The sequence below is a fragment of the Halichoerus grypus genome, chromosome 12 (assembly GCF_964656455.1).
Source record: "Halichoerus grypus chromosome 12, mHalGry1.hap1.1, whole genome shotgun sequence".
NCBI classification, from domain to species: Eukaryota; Metazoa; Chordata; class Mammalia; order Carnivora; family Phocidae; genus Halichoerus; species Halichoerus grypus.
This window is the reverse complement of record NC_135723.1, coordinates 10,175,733-10,196,046: the sequence shown is the minus strand read 5'-3', so window position 1 is coordinate 10,196,046 and position 20,314 is coordinate 10,175,733. Positions and strand designations below refer to the sequence as shown.

The window sequence follows — 20,314 nt, the reverse complement described above, 5'->3', positions numbered from 1 at the left end:
TTCGCGGTGCAGACACAGGACGGTGCCCAGACATGTGTGAGTGTTCCTAACTGTGTGTAGGGTAGGTGGGCACAGTGTGTAAGACAGAGGCCAAGAACACCTGTCATAGGGTACCTGCTAGGGTGTCTCTACCAGATCCTCTCTGGACATACTGTTTGCACCGACACAAAAGGGCCAGTGAGCCGGGGCTGGTGCTGGATATGCCCAGTACGCCTGCTGGGTGTAGGAAGGATGGGGCCGGCGGTAACAAGAATCAATATATATTTACGGCGGGGGCGGGGGCGCGGGGTGCGCGGAGGCTGCAGGGCGGGGCAGCGCTAATGAGAGCAAGCCCGGCTTGTGGTTGGTTCGGGAAGTCTGGTACCCACAGAGGAGCAGGCAGGGAGGGAGGGGATGCGGGCGGGAGGATAAAGCGATGAAGTGTGCTGCGTGGCCGCGCACCAGGCGCCGTTGTGGGAGCCAGAATACGGTGCGTCTCTGACCGAGCCGGCCCAGTCCTCGCGCGTACACTCACCGAGCAGCGCGCGCCTCTCGCCGTGGCCCTGGCGGTGGCTGCCGCGAGCCGCGAGCCCCCGGAGCGCTGCGAGAGCGGGTGGGCGCCCGGGTCCCCCGGCAGGTGCCCGGCGCGCCATGCAGGGCACGTGCGCCCCCCGGCTCTAACCTGCGCGCTGACTGGAGCATGATCTGTGCCCAGGCCGGGGCTGCCAAGGTAAGCGAGCGCCGTGCGGGGACTCTGCCTGCCGCCCCTTCCCCCGCCCTTCTCTGGGCGGCTTCCCCGCCGCTCCCGAGGCCCCGGCAGCGCCCTCCCTCCCCAGGGCCCGGGATCCACCCTCCTCCCCACCCTCTCGCTTCTCCCGCGAGGTTCAATTGTCAGCCTGGGACGTGCCGCCGCCCGGGCCGGGCAGGCAGCCCGGGGAGCGACCCCGGCTCGGCTACAGCAGGCACACCGGGCCCTCCTGCGGGGCACCGAGAGAAACAAAGAAGCCCCCAAGCGGGTTCGTGGCGCCTCCCCCGCCCCCCGGCGCCCTCCCAGTGGCGAGGAGGTGTCAGGGGAGGGGGCGGAGAGACCTACGTAATCCCCCTTCCCAGCCCACACCCACCCCTTGTGAACCAAGGCTCTGAATTTGGGCTTTGCCTTGGGCTGCCTTTTCGCCAATTGCGTCCCGTGCAATGCCGTGGTTAGCCGAGCGCGCCCACAGCCCCGCGCGAGCTCGCTAGTGCTCTCAGGGGGTGCGTGGCAGGTCGGGGCCATGCTCCCCTGGGTGGTGGCAGGCTGCGAGGATGCGCGGTGGGGGTGCTTCTCCCAGCGCCTCCCTGTCCCCGGCCGGCTGCACCGCTCAGCCGGGCCTGCCACCTGAGTTTTAGCGGGAGCAGCCCGTCTTGTCGCCTACCGTATTGCGACCTGCACGCAGGCGGGGAGGGAGCCGCTGGGAAAAACGCGTCCGGTCCATTTTTAGCTGGAGGTGCGCTTCCTTCTACCCCTACGTTCCCGGGCCGTGACAATGCAGCAAAATCCGAGGGCTCCAACAATGTGGCCCCTCCATCCCCCGCTCCGCCAGTGCCTTGTGATTGCTCTGCCGTGTTGACGTCCCGGCCCCTTGGCGGATTTGTGGAGTGTGGGTGCGTGGTCTGTCTCTCTGTCTTGCACACAGAGACCATAACTTCCCTGCCCAATTTGAGCGTGTGTGGGGGGGGCGGGGGGGTGGCTGGCAGGGACACAGGCTGCAGAGATGCCCGGCTTCCTGTGGTTCCGGGCACAGAGCGCCCCAGTCTGCATTGAGCTGACACCGGATAGCATGTGGGGATTTTCCTAGTTGCTGGAGATATTTGACGTTGCTATAGTTTTGTGCTTACTTCTCTTGGGATCTGCAGTGGTGCAATTCTCCCCTTGTTTTTATTTTTTTCTCTTTGAAAAGATAACAAGGCTGTGGTTCAGCAGAAATGGATACAGGAGGAACAGCATAGTTCAAAGACTAAGGGAGGCATCTTCTCTCTTTTCCTGGGATTTAAACGCGATTTAGGAGGGCAGATGCCCTACCTGAAAAGGCCAGACCTTAAAGACCCAGGCAGTGTCGTGGTCCAAGGCGTCTCAAAAGAGGTGGCCAGATCTGCGTTTCTCATCAGCGGACTCGCTCCGGCTTTGGCTATTACGGTAATTCGTTCTAGATCGGGGATTCATTTTGAAAATGTGTGTTTTCCACTAAGAAGGGATTAGAGTCCAAATGCCTACCCTGCTATGAATGTGTGTGCCTGCTTGGTGGAGCAAAAGAGTGTGGCAGAGTTCCCTGTTGCCCCTGCCCTCTGTTTGCAGCCTCCTCTGGAATGTGGCATTGGAAAAAACGGAGCACTATTTTAGTTCCTAGACCTACAGGTAAATGGAACTTTAGAGTGTTTCATTTAATAAACCATGTTCTGACTAATTCTGGAATCCCAGTCCAGGGCAGCTTAGCAGCTTTGTGGAATGACAGTTCTTTTTGTCTCAGGTAGTTATTTTACGAAGGCAAATTGCCCAAGTTTGTTTAGATAGTGACACTATTGACTTGGTAGGGAGACCACATTCTGAACTGGAACAGCCTGTTAATGCATCAGCACCGAGGGACTGCAGCTCCTGTGATTTGTGTGTCTGGACCATCATTTGCTTCCCTTCGCACTTCTGGCTTTTAAAGACGGATGTTTTAAAAGATCATTTAAGCTTTACTTTCTGTGATCATCATCAGATATGATTATCAATACAGGAAGTACTAAGAAGACAGATGTGATTATGGTAGGACAAGCCTGTGCCATCTCCCCTCCTTATCAGTAAAGTGAGGAAGTTGGACTGGCTGATTTCCATGGTTCCTTCCAGTTCTAGGATTGTGTGATAATGGTAGAGGAGTAAGAAAAGTTACACAGTTTAGTAAGGCCAATAATTCTAGCCCAAATTCTGCAAGCAAACCAGGGACAGATTATAGAATTTGTGGTTTATTTTTACACCTTGCAATTTGTTTTGACCCCGGTATCTGCATTTTCCTCTAAATGAAAATAGCCAATGACTCAAACAGGTCAAATTATTTTGTTGGTTTTTGTTCACTAGAGCAAAAGATTTGGTAGGGTCTGGGGTACCTAGGAGAATATTGGGTAACAGATTTTCTCCTTATTTGTGGATTAGTTATTTATTACAGCCCCATCTTTTGTAGATAATGGACAATATAGCTTATTTCCAATGATTGATTTTTGTTTGTTTGTTTTTAATGAAAGACTCTAAGTGGCTGTTTCATCGGCAATTGGCAACAGCGTCTGACTTACTTTCCCTGATAGAATTTGATATTGTTCACAAAACTTGCCAGCACTGATGCTCATTACAGAAATGAGGCGACAATTACTTGGAACAGGCAAGCAAAGCATTTTTGTGTGCTTGTAGTAATTTTTACAGTTTAGGAATGGTTGAGGTATTTGATCATTGATTTATGCTTATCTACTCAATTTTCCACTGTAGTGTGCTCATTTGTTTTAAAGTTACAATTAAAATAACATCCTGGACTGAGGCTACCTGCCAGGCACAACGAAGCACCCCTCTCTTGTTTCCATAGCCTTCCCCTTCATACTGCTAAGGCAGCTCTTACCATATTGCAGTTACGTGAGGTGTGAAGAAAGGGCCACAGCCCCCTTGTCTTGAACGTGCTACGAGCACTTTGAGGACAAGGACGTTGTTCAGTTCATCTCTCATCTCCCCAGCACATTGCACTTTGCCTGGGACAGGGGTATGTTCTCAGAAATGTGGGTTGAGTGCATTTCAAGTCATAAAAATGCCCTCTACCCGTTTAGGCTGGAGGTAGGTGGGAATGCTTCCCTTCGTGAGTCAGATGGGCAGATGAGAGGGGTTATGTAAGCCTCTGAGGGAACAGGTGAGCTAGGACTCAAATCCAGGCCCCAGAGAAAGGTCCCCCCGACTCTCAGTGAGAAATCAGGTAGTTGCAAGTCCAGATACTGCACGCTTGGGTTCTTTCTTACTTGAAAAACCTGGATTATCCTTTGACAAAATTGATCTGATCGCTGCTTGGTTCTGTCTTGCTGTGGCCTTAGAAGGGAATTTATTCAGCCCCAGCACTCCAGCCCGCAATTAGCCGGTGAAGGTGAGCCCCCCCTTTGCCACTTCCTCTCCAAGGCTGGTTCCACCGCCCACGGCTTGCTCGGATGATGATGGACTTGTCTAGGGAATGCCCCTGACTGTTGGACTCACATTTAACCTCTGTGAGCTGTACCTCTGAAATGAGCCAGCAGCTAGACCAGAGACAACCCTCATTGCTGGGCCAGCCCACCCTGACTGAGTCTCCTCGCAGGCGGATTTCTGTGCCAACAGGTGTGACTTACAGACAGACCCCTTGCTTCCATTCCATCACCTCCTTAATTTTTCATTCTGAAAAGCAGGAAGGGTTACCATTAGGAAACCAGGAAGTTCAAATCCATGTGCCTTACTGCAAGGCAGCCCTGAGCATGTTTGCCACTCATGGGCTTTTAGAGAAAACAGTGTGGAATGTTCCACATGGCTTTTTTTCAAGTAATTTTTCCTCTCTGAGGTTTAGTTTCCTCTTCTTTAAAAGTAGGGAGTTGAACCAGGTAATCCCAAAGGCCATGGGGTTGTTTTTGTTGGTTTATTCAATTGAATTAGAGGGAGAAAAGGATTAGTATTAATTATAATTATATTAATATTTACATTTATTTATAAATTTAACTTTGCAACGTATATACTAGAAATACTTAAGGCTATGTGTGTTAGCCTCCGGGTTATCTAATAATCATTTTGGGCCCTCTGTTAACAATATTGTCGTAAGTAGCTGTAACAGTTCTCTCTTATTTGTAAAATTAGATTTATTGCATTAAAGGAAATGATCCGTGGCATCCCTGTTCCTAGTGAGGGGGGCAGTGGTGAAAAAGTGGACGATCCCCAACTCCTGTATAAAACGTTTGTAAGTTTATGGTTTGATAGTCAATGTTCCAGGACCTATAGTAAACTGTTTTTATTCTCACCATGGAGTGTGTTTCACAGTTGAGTAATCCTGGTGGTCAGAAGTGTTCCCTGGGATTCATCTAACAGTGTTCCCATTTCCTTCTGGTCCCTCATTTTGCTCTTATTTATTTACTTATTTACTTACTGTTTTGTGTTTCTGCCCCTTTTTGGGCTCGGCTGACCTCCTGTCCCAGCCATAACACATACGAGGCTGGTAACACTGCCCACCCACCCTTACCCTGCCCCACTAGATGCAGGAGTCAGCCTCATAACCTTCCACCTGTCTGAACCCTTTCTACCTTCTTCATAAACATTACTTCTCAAGCTAAGATACAATGAGGTTTAGAGGCAGACCAGCTCATCTGATGATTTTGTTGGACGTGAACACGGACTTACTGACCACCGGGCATTTGTCTTAAAGCCTCCTTAAAACACTTTAGGAAACCAAGCAGTAGATAGGTGATTTATATGTCCCATACCATAATGTTTGGATGTATGGGTATTTATTGGTAAGTGGTTGTCATATTCTGTGACATGAGCATGGTAGGGAAAATGATAAGTAGTCCGTGCAGGATGACAATAATGTCACTGTTTATCGGCAAGGTATCACAAAGACCACTAAGCCCCCAGGTCACTAGAGAAAAACATCTGGATTCCCATAGCAACAAGTGATGTGCACTGTTCACATTATTAGTTGAGAACCCACGCTCTTCCTGATTGTATTGACCCAAAGCCTGATGTACACAGAGGATTGATAAATAAAGATATAGTGTACAGACAGGCTCTTCTGGTATTATCCAGCATCTATTGCCTGGCAGTATTTTGGGGTAGAATTCAGTGCATGGAACTTAAGCTGGTGTATGAGGGGGGGGGCGCTGGAAAAGGACGCCATCTGTGCCCATAATGACGAATGCCATCATGGAAACTTCACTCGGGGTCCCTTTTATATATTTAGTGGAGCAGATTTTCCCTTTCACACTTTCTAGATCTATTTGTATTGAACAGATGTCAGGGAAATATCATGTGTGTGGAAGGGAAAAAACGAAGACCAAAATTCACATCCATGGCCAGCGATTGTGATTCAATCACTTTGTCCTTAAATTGACACTCATTTAACTTGCACAAATGTTCCCTGCTTTTGCTTTCGGGGTTTAAGTCACAGCAGTTTGAGAAACAGAAATCTCAGTCCTGCAATTCAGAGATTCAGGTTAAGGGGAGACTAGGGTTGAGCACATTAGACCTTGCTTGCTTGCCGTCAGTATCGAGCGGAGCTGATGGAATGCGGCAGCCATCCACCACGGTCCTTCCTGCAACACGCTGACCAGCTGGAAGACCACAGGACATGATCGATAGATTTTTACCCTTAAAAGGACTTCTCTTTCTTTACTGTTCCCTCTTACAGAACACACCCGGACAAAGTTGTCTACACCGGCTTTCTTTACTCTCCCCGTCTAAGCCCGTGAAAACATGTTTTATTGTGTAACGTTTGATTGAGACTAACAAGATGTTTAACGTATCTGCAAATTACGATGAAAATAAAACAAATACTGGATGGCCTTGTAGCCTGAGACCAGAATACTGTCAGTTCATTTGAGGCACCCTGTATGTTCCTGCTTCATCTCTACTTCCACCTCTCAGAGCACCCAGCCAAGCTCTGGTCCCCACCCTTCCCTCCCACTGTCCCCATGATGGTCACTGGTGGTCTCTGCTCATCCAGTACCAGGTCGGCTCTCCATCTGAGTGCTGCTGATCACGCGCTGGGGTCCACTTTCTCTGCCTTGAGCCCTTTGCTTCCAGGACACCAGATTCTTCTGGCTTCCAGCTCTATCCCTGGATCTCTTTGTTAGGCTCTCTTGATGGCCCCTGACTTTTTATCCCTACATGATGGAATCCTTTAACCCCTACATGATGGCTTGGCTCTCACATCTCTTCCTACCTATATTCCTGCCTTTGGTCTCAATACCGCTTTCATGCCGATGATCTCAAGTGTTATCTCAGTGGTCCTGACTCACTTCTAGAATGCTACCACCAGCATCTCCCCGAACGCCATGCAATCTGAAATTTATATATGCAAAACACAGCCCCCAATTTTCACTCCTCAAAGCTGCTTCCCCTTCGGAGTTCTCCATCTGTGTAAAGGGACACCTCTGTTCTTCCTCTTGCTCAGGCCGAATGCTTTTGATCCCCTGGCTTCTCTCTGTCATCTAATCTAGCTTTCTGCAAACGGCTCTCCCTTCTTCTCACCCCCTCTGGCCAGCATGACCAGCCTTATCTCAGCCACCGTGATCTCTCAACTTCTGCACTGATGCCCAACCAGTCTCCTTGCATTCCTTGCCCATCTGCAATCTGTTTTTTGTACAGCAGGCCAAGTGATCATTCATTCGTTCACCAAATATTGACTAACTGTCTGCTATGTGTCAGGCGTTATTTTAGGTGTTGGCATGCAGCATAAATACAACACAGAGCAGTCAGAAATCTCTGTTGTTTCTTTGCCCACAATCTTCCGATGGTTCCATCCCTCTCAGAATGAAATCCAGACTTCTTATTTGGCCTACAGGCTCTGCATAACTGGGCCTCCCACTCCCGCCTCACCTGGCCGGTGTCCCCAACCTCCTGTTCTTCCTCAACCATGCCACTCACACTCTCATCTCACATGCTGTTCCTTTGACCTGGAAGGGATGTGTGTGTGTGTGGGGGGGGGGTTCCCAGAAATCTGCCAGTTTGCCCCACAGTTAATGACATATCACTCCTTCAGAAAGGCTTTCCCTGACCACCCATGTACACTGCCTTCTCTTCCATCTCCCTGCTTTCTTTTTCTTTACATCACTTAGCACCACTCGATTTGTGATATATTTACTTGCTTATGTGTCTGTTGTCTGTCTCCCATTCTAACTTGTAAACTCATTGGAGCAGTGGCTTGTTTATTTGCCCAGTGCCTGGAAAGGTGCCCAGAACATAGTAGCCACACTCTTTTATTTTTTAACTTAATTTAAATTCCATTAATTAACATATAGTGTATTATTAGTTTCAGAGGTAGAGTTCAGTGATTCTTCAGTTGTATATAACACCCAGTGTTCATTACATCATATGCCCTCCTTAATCCCCATCACCCAGTTATCCCATCCCCTTAACCCACTTCCCCTCCAGCAACCCTTGTTTATTTCCTGTGGTTTGTCACCCTCTCTGATTTCATCTGATTTTATTTTTCCCTCCCTTCCCCTATGTTTTGTTTCTTAAATTCCACATATGAGCAAAATCATATGATAATTATCTTTCTCTGATTGACTTGTTTCGCTCAGCATAATACCTTCTAGTTCCATCCATGTTGTTGCAAATGGCAAGATTTCATTTTTTTGGTGGCTACATAATATCCCATTGTAGATATATACCACATCTTCTTTATCCATTCATCTGTCGATGGACATCTGGGCTCTTTCCATAGTTTGGCTATTGTGGACATTGCTGCTATAAACATTGGGGTGCGTGTGCCCCTTCGGATCACTACATTTGTATCTTTGGGGTAAATACCTGGTAGTAAAATTGCTGGGGTGTAGAGTAGCTCTATTTTCAATCTTGCAGGAACCTCCATACTGTTTTCCAGACTGATTGCACCAGCTTGCATTCCCACCAACAGTGTAAGAGGGCTGCCCTTTCTCCGCATCCCCGCCAAAATCTGTCCTTTCCTGACTTGTTAATTTTAGCCATTCCGACTGGTATGAGGTGGTGTCTCATTGTGGTTTTGATTTATATTTCCCTGATGCCGAGTGACGTTGAGCATTTTTTCATGTGTCTGTTGAGTAGCCACACTCTTTACGGAATAAAATCTTTTCGGGTTAGAGTTTGGATGGTATTTTCAGGTCTCTGGATCCTCCAAGAATACTCTTTTTCTTTCCCGTAAATGATTTCCCCCACTCCACAAGGTGAGGGTTGGGCTCTTCATTACTGCCTGGACATTTTGTTGGTACTGAATCTCTGTGTCATTTATCCTGGCTGGCATTCTCCCACAGTTAAAGCTCGAGCTTGTCTTTGTTTCCTCCTCACCACCAGGCAGGTAGCAGTTGGTCATTCCATTATTGTTGAATTTGAATAAGTTATTTGTTGTTGTTAGGACTAGATAAAACTCTCTGCCGGTCTCTGCCTCCTCTGGTCCACACTGATTTTTGTCATTGTGAGCATGTCATTCCTGTGTTCAAAACCATCAGGAACCACCAAAGCCTGCGCAATAAAGAGCCCCCTCCCCAGGCTGGCCTTGCAGGTCTGTGGGTGGTAGCCAGCCACGTCCCAGGATGTCCCGTGGACCTCTGCTGCAGACAAATGGACCTTCTTTTCATTTCTCCAAACATGCGTTTTCCTGTACTTATGTACTTTCTTCCTTACACTGTGTTCTATGCTTAGTTTCCTTAGCCCTCTCTAAATTTACCCATTTTTAAGATCTAGCTTAACTCTTACATCCTGAGTTTCCCAGTTGATAGGATTCTCCCTGCACTGATTTCCCATGCGATAAGGATCACTGTATGATCACTATTAACTCTCCTGCCTTTCAGCCTCCTTACAAAATGACAGGCTCCCCAAGGTTAAGGACTGTGTCACATTTATCTTACTATCCTAAAAACACTTGTCTTGGTATCTGCCATGGCAGGTATGTCTCTGAATGTTAAATGAATGAGTGCCCCAAGGAACAACCTGAGTTGAGAAGGTCTGTATTTTACTGCTTCTAGAATAGCGTATGCACAATGTATGCATCCATGAAATGCATATCATAACGGTAAGTGAAAAATTGGAAGAGGTGAACTCCACAAGGACAGGAATTTCTAAACTGCTTTTTTCATTGATTTTCCTAAGTGCCAGGAATAGTGCCCAGGAACAGAACTCACTATTTAAAGACTGAATGCAGTTTATAGCTGGAACATATCTTAAATTTTTAATATCCTTGAATATAAATGAGCAAGCCCGAGGACTGGAGAGACTTTCCCAAGATCATGCAGTAAGACATGGAACCTGTCTTCTCCCTGCTGTCCGGCCCAGCCATGAACAGAAGAATGCCTGATAACTTTTCCCAAAGGGATGCTCTCAGTATTACTTTCTTACCAATATGTGAGTGACTTCCTTCTTCAGAAGAAACCTGACTTTTTAGATCTTCTGAAAGGAGCAATAGAGAAGAAATTGCAGAATTTCAAAGGACTCAGAGCCCAGGCAATAGGAAACAACATTTATATGTTCCCATGCTTCTTGTGTGGTGCATTCATTTTTGGAAATGCCTGAGCTGATATGGCCCCTTGGCTCTGGTGGGCCATGCTTGGGGACTTGGCTTAAACCTGGTGTCTGCTTGAAAGAACGAGGTTGTCAGTGTTTCTTAGAACCTCTCTGATGGCATATTAATTCACAATGAAGTCATTTGGTTCCATTTCACCAGGGAATTTTATTGACACTGCTGTTCTCTATCTTCATGACAAGTTTGAGTAGCAAGCTAGTACAATTTTTGATGAAATATCTCTCACAAGAACTTTGCAAACATTCTCCATCCTTTTGTTGCAAGCAAGTAAAATGCATCTGTCTTGGAAACATACATTCAGATCCTGGTGTGACATCCTTGGGAAAATAGTTGAAAGTCACTAATTGCTACTTGCAGCTTTTTTCCCAGGAGAGAGGAAAAATATCACTATCTATATAGACTGAAGAGGCTTTAAGCGTCTAATGAAAAATTTGACCTAGGGACTATTGGATCACAAACCGAAATAAAAATACATATCTATGTACAGATAATATAGAAATACATATAAAATATATAAGTACATGTATATAATCTTTTAAAATTCTGGTTAATTATTTTCAAGTAATTTTCAAATGCTTTATTCACCTAGAAGACATTCCTTGAGTTTCTATTATATGACAAGTATTTGTTTGTTTGTGTGTGGGATTTTAACACCTAGACAAAAATCTACTTGAAGTTTTAAGGCAAAAATGTGCAAAAAAAATACAGCAGAATAAAATCCCTGCAGTGGAGAAACATTTAGTTTGAGAAAGCAAATTGAAAAGTTGTGTCTTTTAAGAGTGATTTCTTTTTTTTAAGATTTTTAATTTTTAATTAATCTTTACACCCACTGTGGAGCTCGAACTCATAACCCTGAGATTAAGAGTCCTATACTCCACCGACTGAACCAGGCACCCCAAGGGCGATTGTTTTATTTTCACACTGCTGATGGAGCATCAGTTATATACCAGACGCTGGGCTGGGGGCTAGGTTACCCTGGTGAATGGATATGCAGCCAAAGTGCTTGTCTTCACAGAGCTAAGAGTGAGGCCCACAAGTTTACGATCTTGCTTCTGAGAACATACTCACAGTTTGGTCATTAAACAGAACATCGCCTTGTCAGTGATTTAGAAATCATTGTGCTATTCTTCAGTTAAACTTAATTTTACCAAATCGAATGCTCCTGTCATTGACCTTAGGCACCCTAGGGCCAAAGCACTGGATCTGTTACTTGAGAGCCCACTGCTGTAGGATCATGTTTCCTCATGCCTCAAAACTTTGCCACAAAAGGTATTTTTCCCCAGTGATCCAGAGAATCTTCTGGAGCAGGAAGTATTTTTTTATCTAAATATTTTATATAGACTTCAGTGAACAGCTGTGTCAAGGGATATTCTGTAGCTCAGACTGGCTACCTGCTCAGGACCCATAGGTGAAGTGAACGGCCTGGTTTGGTGCACATTGTTAGCAAGTGGATGAGGCCTGGGGTGGAGACCACACTGGACACTGGGCCTCAGGCTGCTGTGAGTGAGGAAGGGAGGTAAGAGGACAGCAGGCCAGATTCTCCTCTCCAGAAGTCTGAATCCTGCTCTGGGTTAAATGGCATTTATCATGCTAACCTAGGGTATTTTTTTTTAGTTCCTAGAGAAAGTATTGAATGAACCATTTCAGCTATACAGAGGAAGTTAAGGGGTTATGGCAAGAGAAATAAAACAAATCTAAACCCAAGCTGTGGGAGTAAAGGGGGAGGGTAGGAATTAGGTGTCAGAAGTGTAACACTTCAAGAGAAGGAAAGGAAGGTCAGTCTGGGGTCATGACCCCTCCCTTTTTCAAGTCTTCACTGGTCTCAATTGAATAATGTAATTGACACACAATTTTTATAAAAACATTAAAAACTTTGTGGTAGGAATTTTTTCTTAATTGTAAGAACTCTTGCCTTTGAAATTTCATTTCAGAAGCAAAGTAGAGTGAATGGCTTTGTTTTTACATTTAGCACATCTTGGTGTGAATTTGCAGATGGCTTTTGAGGGATCCAGATATTTTATTTTTCAAATCTATTTTTTCCAAGTGCCATTAGCAGGTGGAACTCATGACTTCCGGTATTTTTCAGGCAATGAGCTCAGTGAGGTTTGAAAATTAGCTAAGCCGTTTATAGATTCATAGAATGCTGGCTGGGGAAGGCACCTAAGCCATGTCCCACTTAACCCTCTCACGTTCCCCACAGTGAGACAGCCCTCTCCCAGGGTCACAGCCCCTGCATTTGTGAGACCTAGGATGAGAAACTCTCTCTGGGCTCCTGGCTTGACACTTTGCAGCACCATTTGCTGGCTCCTTTTAGGACTGGGCAGGAAGCTTGTATATCCTTGGAGTCCAGGCAAATAATGGGTTTTCAGGGTTGGGGGAGGGGGGCAGTTAATTGCAGGTAGGGGACTGTGAGCCAGGGCCTGTGCTGGTGGCTACTTGGTTTCAAGCCAATTGCTGACACGTGTGAACGTGTTGCTAGTTCTTCTGATTTATCTAAGAAAACCAAAAGACTGAATATTGAAGAGAATTTTAGTTTTTTAATTTTTTTTTTTTTTTTAAGATTTTATTTATTTGCGAGAGAGAGAATGAGAGACAGAGAGCATGAGAGGGAGGAGGGTCAGAGGGAGAAGCAGACTCCCTGCTGAGCAGGGAGCCCGATGTGGGACTCGATCCCGGGACTCCAGGATCATGACCTGAGCCGAAGGCAGTCGCTTAACCAACTGAGCCACCCAGGCGCCCGAGAATTTTAGTTTTTTAAGATTTTTTTTTTCACTCATTCCATTTAATGATATGGCAGTACTCAGTGGGCCAGGCCAGGCATAACTGTAAGCCTCCAATTTGCAACTTTTGCTCTAGAAAAACTGTGCTTTGAGGATTTCTAGGGTGGAAAGAAAGGACCATGATCATGGCTTCAAATAACTAAAATCTGAAATGCGGCAGAGAGACTTGCTCTGAGTTCAGAACGAGAAGTAGTCCAGCAGAGGATTTTGATTCAGTAGTAGTAAGTATTTTCTGTTACTCAGAATTACTTGAGAGCAGCGAGGCATCCGTGTCCCATGTCCCACTGAGCAGGGGCGCTGGGCCCTTTGTTGGGGTGCTGGGTAGAGGCCTGGGGTCCTGCACCTTCCATTACCCCCTCCATGATAAGCTGTAAGGCTGCCGTGTGACCTGGTTTTGCCGTAATCCTGTGAGCTTCCTACTGCCCCAATGTACCATGGGAGAAGGGCCAAAGCTTACGGGGTGAATCTATATACAGTTGACCCTTGAACCGCATGGGGGTGAGGGGTGCCAACCTTCCATGCAGTTGAAAATCCAAGTAGAACGTTTGACTCTTCAAGAAACTTCAGCACTAATGGCCTGCTGTTGACCAGAGGCCCTACCAAGAACACAGTCGATTAACACATATTTTGTATATTATATGTATTACGTACTGTATTCTTACAACAAAGTAAGCTAGAGAAAAGAAAATGTTATTAAGAAAACCATGAGTGAAAATACGTTGAGAGTACTGTACTGTATCTATTGAAAAAAATCCACGTATAAGGACCCACGCCGTTCCAAGCCGCGTTGTTCAGGGGTCAACAGAATAGTTTGCTCTTCCTTTCTTTTTTTGAGTAAAACCCCATCAGCTTGACTCCTTCTTCCACTGAGGGATTACTTCTTGTCTTCCTCTCTAATGGCTGTTTTCTCTTGTCTATAAAGCATAGTGCAAGGCTTCCTCACCACTAGGAAAATTCCTCTTTTCTTGATTTTTGCTTATACCACCTTAAAAATTTTATTTTTAAAATACAACATGTATACGTCATTATGCGAGGGCCTGCGACCTGGGGCCGGCCTGCCTCCTGTTTTTGTAGTTTTATTGGAACATGGGCACACCCGTAATTTGCATGTGATCTATGGCTCCTTTCGAGAAAGCTTCGGTGGCAGGAGAGTAATTAAGGCAGAGAGAGACCATGAGGCCAGCAAACCTAAAATATCTACTAACTGGCCCTTTAAGAAAAAGGTTCCTGACCCTTGATTATATCAGATAGACAACTTGAAAACAATACCTTGTATAAAGAATAAAATAATAATCTCCTGTAATGCAATGGCCGGGTGTAAGAACATTGTTATCTTAATGCATTTCTCTGGGCATATGTGCGATGCTGAAATCACACCATAAATACACATTCATGTGCATGTAGTAGTGTTTCAGATTCATTCTCTTGCCATACAGTTTTTGATGTTTATATGTGTTATTTTAATTGACTGTATAATGATCTATATACCATTCCGTGCCTATGTATCTATCTCTTATGCATTGATTTTTATTGTGGCACTTTGCTGTATGCTTTACATATAAAGTTTTATTTAATCCTTCTAGACTTATGTAGGAAATATTACTAACTCCATTTTACAGATGGGAACACTGAGATGTCAAGTGTTTCTGTGACTTGACCAGCTCGCACAGCCTCCCTGACACCCCACCCTGCATTTTCAGCCATTCACCTGTTACTGGGCACTGAACTTAAATTTACCTTTTTTGTTTATTTGTTTAGTGAGGGAGGGTCTAAGAAATGTTGCTTTGATGAATATCAATGTATACAAATCATTGACTGAATTTCTCATCATTTCCTTAGAAACGGCTCCCTAAAGCAGAACAGATCAATCCGAAAAGTACATTGTGGTTTCCTAATAGGCTGAAGAGTTGCTTTTGGAAAAGTTGTAACAACCTATCCCATACGCTAATGCTCTGTGAGCGTGCTCGGTACCGAGTGCTATGATTTAGCCTTCCTGTTTTTGCCCTTTCATCAACGGAGGAGGGATAGTGGAAGCTGACTCTTTGCAGGGAGCTGTGGTTAAGTCACTTCTCTGACAGTGACTTCTGGGAAAGATGTTTTCTGGACAAAAAAGGACAGGCTCAGCTGCCACAAATCTTTACCGGTCCACTTTTTCCAGCTTCTTGTGACCAAGGATGGGAAGCTGCAGGCTAAGAATGGCAGGAAAACGGAAAGGTGGCCTGGGGGCCTGGGTCCCTGGGGGCACTATTTGGGAAAAACACCCCTATATAGTGAAGCATCTGTTGGTAGGGTTCTGAGGCAAGCCCATCCAGTGCTGTTTCTTCCACGTGCCAGTGAAAACACAAAGGGATGTGAAGCTCTGATTCTGCAAATTCTCTGTGCCCGTGTTTTGCCAACACCCTCTCCCTAGGTAAGGTCTTGGTCTCTTTCCAATTTGTATGAAGTCTTTATATATTAGAGACATTAACTCGATCATATATGATGTGGTTATAATGTGTCTTTTAATTTTATTTACGATGATCTATTGGTTAAGGTGGTGATCTTTAGAGTTCTCCATCAAAAGGTACAATTTGTCTTCAGAGTTAGTAATAGGGACAAATTCCTATTTCCCAATAACCTGGCACTTAATTCTTTTATCATCCAATGAATCTTTCCCTGGATCCATTATTACATTGGGGAGTGCAAATTGGTGCCTTTACCACGATATAATTTCTTCCACCTTTATTAGTTGTCATTCTTCTGTGAAAAAGAGCTTTCTTCTGTTTTCTGTTCTTTGGGGAAGAGAGGAATCACTCTGTTCTCATAAATTTTTATTTACTCTCTGTGATACATTTATTTATAGTCATTTTTTTATGCTCAAATTAACCTAGTTTTGGCCAGTGGGAGCCTTTTATGCTATTTCTACCACAAGAAATGGAATGCTTATATTTTTTTGTAATTTCTCGCCCTTCTTTCCTCCCTCCACCCTTCTTCCTTCTCCCTCCTTCCACCCATTGCTCCCTCCTCCCTCCCTTCTTTCTCTCTCATTGGAGTGGGAGGTGTTCATGACATTGGCTAAAACCAGAGCTGTATTAAGTAAAAATGGTAAGAGGAAGTCTTTTTATCTTATTCTTGTCCTTAATTAAAATGGATTTAGTTTTTCACTATTAAACGGTATAGGCTGGGGGCTCCTGGGTGGCTCAGCCGTTAAGTGGCTGCCTTCAGCTCAGGTCATGATCCCAGGGTCCTGGGATCGAGCCCGCATTGGGCTCCCTGCTCAGCAGGAAGCCTGCTTCTCCCTCTCCCACTCCCCCTGCTTGTGTTCCCTCTCTTGCTGTGTCTCTCTCTGTCAGATGAATAAATAAAATCTTTTAAAAAATAGAATAAATCCAAAACCTCTCTTGAAAAAAAAAGAAAATAAATAAATAAATGGTATGGGCTGTTTATTTCAGTTAAAAAAAGAAGTTAGTGTTCCTCTATTCCTAGTTTAGGATGTGTTTTGATCATGTTGTAAACACAGAATTTGGGGGGAATTTACAAAGGTTAACCAGTGCGTTTTCTCCTTTGACCTAATGAAATGATCCATTGCATTACTATATTTCCTAATAGTTAACTATTTGTATTGTCTTCAAATTCACCCAACCTGAACATTGTTTATTATTTTTTTAATTCTGTGTTGATTCAGTATGCTTAGTTTTATATATATACATGTAATAATATCTTTATTTAAAGCTAAATATAAACTGTATATGAATGTGTTTATATATAACTCTATGTATAAATGAAGGAATGAGATTAGTCTACATTTTTATTATGCTATATATTTGAAATTTGCAAAAATTAATTAGGAAACTGTTGTTTTAGTCCTCCCGAAAATGAATGTGATGTTAGGATTATTATTCCCTGGAATTCGGACAGGATTTACTTGGAAAATCTCCTTGGGCTTTATGCCTTTTTCAGGCAATATGATAAATTAACTCATTAATCTCATGGTTATTGGTCTATTTAGAGTTTCTACTTCTACTTGAGACAAATAATTTTTTTTCCTAGAAAGTTATCTATTTGCCTAAATTGAAATTACTAACCTTTTTTTTTTTTTTGTAAATTTTTAATTGCCTCCTAACCTATGGTCTTACTTTTTTTTATTTCATGTTTTCCCTCCCCTGATTCCCTCTTTCCCTATCTCCCTCTGTTCCTCCCTTCCTTTTCAAAATAAGATTGGTTAGAAATTTGTTTATTTTATTTTACTTTTTAACCCAAGAACTAGAGCTAATATTTACTTTATTTATCACTTTCTTATATCTAATGTTGTTATTGATGTGTCTATTTTTTTCTGTTGCATACATTTTGTTTTATTAATTAACTGCTAGCTTTCTTTACTCACAAGAGTAATATAGAAGCATAACAAAACCAAAAAATTTTCAAAAAATATAAAATGGAAACTAGAAGTTGTCCCTTTCTGCCCACCTGTGTTACTCCCCAAAGACAGATGTGTCTATTCTTAATAATACCTTCTTTGTGAGTCTCTTTTGCTTTTCTCTTTATGCTGTCTTGGATAAAAAGCTAATTTTATTTATTTCCATCTTGTGATGTTAGTAATTCTACACCAGTCATCCTTTCCTGCTGAGCCCGGATTTGGATTCAGGATTTTCTCAACACCAAGCCATACGTTGTCACATGTAGGAGAGAAGGTGCTGCCGTGTCGGCCTTTGGAAAACGCAGTTGGCTACTCGACCTCTCTCACAGATTCACATTTACCCAGATTGTGGTCTTTTATAGCACAGGTTTCCCATTCGTAAATTTTAAGACTAAATTTATTCTTACTTAAACATGAATGTAATGAGTTTCTCATTCATAGATTTGGGTGAAAAATCTATGTTTTATTAACTTTTTATGGGATTATTTTCTGATGCTTTCACTGTATGGGGGATTTTTTTCCCTCTTACTTTTATAAGTAGTGTTTTGACTGTAATTATCATGTTTGTGTAATATCTGTTTCCCCAAGACTCTTGATATATTATTTTGTGATCGCCTGTCTTTGAGAATCATGGAGAAGTCTGAGGAGAGCCTAAATTTAAATTCTTTGTAGAAAATCTGTGTGGAATTAGAGCATTTTTACCAAGATATCTAGGTAAGTAGGCTTTTGTTGCTGTTGTTGTTTTTATTGGACCTTACTACAAACATGACAAACTCTTTTTATTTGCATATGCAGCACAGGAAAATCATCACCTGTTCTATTTGTGTGTATTCGCTCTGCTCCTTTGTCATTGTATTTGTCTCAGGAGTTTTGTTATAGGCTATTTATCTACCAGTATCTCTTCTCTCTTTTTTACTTACTCATAAACTGACTTAATTTTGGAATGGTCCCATCTTAAAAGTTCTATTTCCCAGTCTTCCTTGCACGTAGAGGTAGTCACACAATGTATTTGAGCCCAGTGAGATGTATGTCTAAGTCACTGGGTGGGACTTCTGGGAAACCTCTTTAAGGGGGGCTGACTCACCTGGCATGTCACATTCGCCCTTACTCTTCCTCCATGTTTAATCTGGAATATGGGCGTGATGGCTGGTGTGCCAGCAGCCATCTTGTGAGGTGGAGAAGAAAGCCACACATTAACGCTGGTAGAAGAAGGCCTAAAAATAAGTTCAGGTCCCTGGTAGGGTAGCTGCCCTACCAGCCCAGAAATGTCATCTCTGGACTTCTGTCACAGGAGAGAAAGCAAACTTGTCTCTTAGCTAAGCCACCATTAATGACTTGTTTTTTTTCCATCAGTGTCTTTGAACCAAATCCCTCTCTGATAAACAAATGCCTATTTCATAAAGATGAACTATCTGTCTACAGCTATCATCTTCTCACACATCGCTTTGTCCTTTGACCCTTCCTTTTGTATTCTTAGAGAACTTTTTATTGCCTTTCTACACCTCTAATTTGAATTCCACTCCAAAGCAGACTTTATTTCTGTTATTGTCTTTTAATTCTTCTTGATCTAGTCCCCAATTTGAGCCATATCTTTTTTTTTTTATTTCAACTTAACATTTCATCCAGTTTAGGAGGGTATTTAAGTGTCTTCTGAAATGGTTTCTTAAGTTCTTTTTTACCTCACCTGTCATGTGGGTTCACAAAGCCTTTTGTGCATTTATAACATTTATTTGGAATGCAAAATAGATCCAGTTTAGGCTTTTCTACTATTTGCTGTGCCACCTCTCGAAGTATGCTTTTCCCTGAATCCCCACTTGTCTGCATATTACATATTTTTTCTTTTCAGTTTATTCATCTTTGGACGGTAAAACCATCTAGGCTGATGTTTTCCAGGGGCACATATTCTCCTGGGTTCTGTGTGTGTTCTGCCAGAATCAGAGGGTCCCAGGATTAACTGGAGGCAAGGTGACGCGCTGGCTGCAGTCAGATTTTAATGTCTCCTGGGCATTTACCTACTGGGGTTTATCTAGCTTCCCAGTTGTTGTATGTGTTTCTATGATCACTGAACGGAAATTGGCTTCTGGATCACGATAGAAGGGGATGAGCTTGTAAGACTCGTCCTCTCCATTCCCAAGGGAGGCTGATTCCAATCCACTCCTGCTTTCCGCAAAGTTACCCTCTGAACAGATCACAGTTTTGCAATCCAGCCCATTCACACTGCAGCTAGGAAAGATTTCTTCCAGGGAGCAGAAAATATTGATTGGCATTATCAGTTGCCGGGGCTGTGCTTTGGGAGCATTACCATCAGTAGAAGTCGACTCACACCTGTTTTGGTGGTAGCCCAATCAAGCCCAGGATTTTCCAGACCTGAGTCTGAGCCCGCTGAGACTTAAAGGCATTTCATCTGAGAAATCCTTCTATTGCTTCAAGTTTAATATGTATAAAGCCAAATTGATGACTTCTCGTGGTAATGACGTTGTAATTCTCCTAGCCCTTAAGACTTGTAGTAATGCAACCTGACCCATGTCCAAGTTAACATATAGGAGTTAAGCAGCCAGACACAAGACGTATCACCTTCTAAATACCTTTCAGGTTGTTCCAGGATTCCATCTTTTCTGTTCTCACTGCTGCCACTCTTGTGCAAGATTTAATTACTTCCTGTCTGATCAGCAAAAGAGCATTCCTGCTCATCTCCTTCACCCAGTCTCTTCTCCCCTTCCTCTCAACAAGCATATCAATTCCGGTTTCATCTTCTTTCAACAGAACCTCAGTCGTGCTACTACTTTGCCGAGGAACTGTTGTCTCCTTCCCTTGATGTGTGGTATCAGGTTCAGAGACCTCCCGTAGCTGGATTCCACATTCATCTGCCCCGTATTGAT

At 43.8% G+C, this 20,314-nt stretch overlaps 1 protein-coding gene across 5 annotated transcripts in view; it reads left to right on the top strand.

Annotated features, from left to right (window-relative positions):
* The first annotated feature begins 582 nt into the window (after positions 1 to 582).
* HECW1 (HECT, C2 and WW domain containing E3 ubiquitin protein ligase 1) overlaps positions 583 to 20,314 on the top strand; it is a 430,747-nt gene continuing 411,015 nt past the window's right edge. For 2 of the 5 annotated variants that reach the window (XM_078059964.1, XM_078059960.1), the window contains exons 1-2: positions 583 to 709; positions 1,917 to 2,152. In XM_078059964.1, the coding sequence (XP_077916090.1) occupies positions 2,030 to 2,152 (123 nt within the window). In that variant the 5' untranslated portion in view covers positions 583 to 709; positions 1,917 to 2,029. Of the gene's footprint in view, positions 710 to 1,916; positions 2,153 to 20,314 lie in introns of those variants that run through there. The other 3 variants (XM_078059961.1, XM_078059963.1, XM_078059962.1) reach the window with 3 other exon arrangements.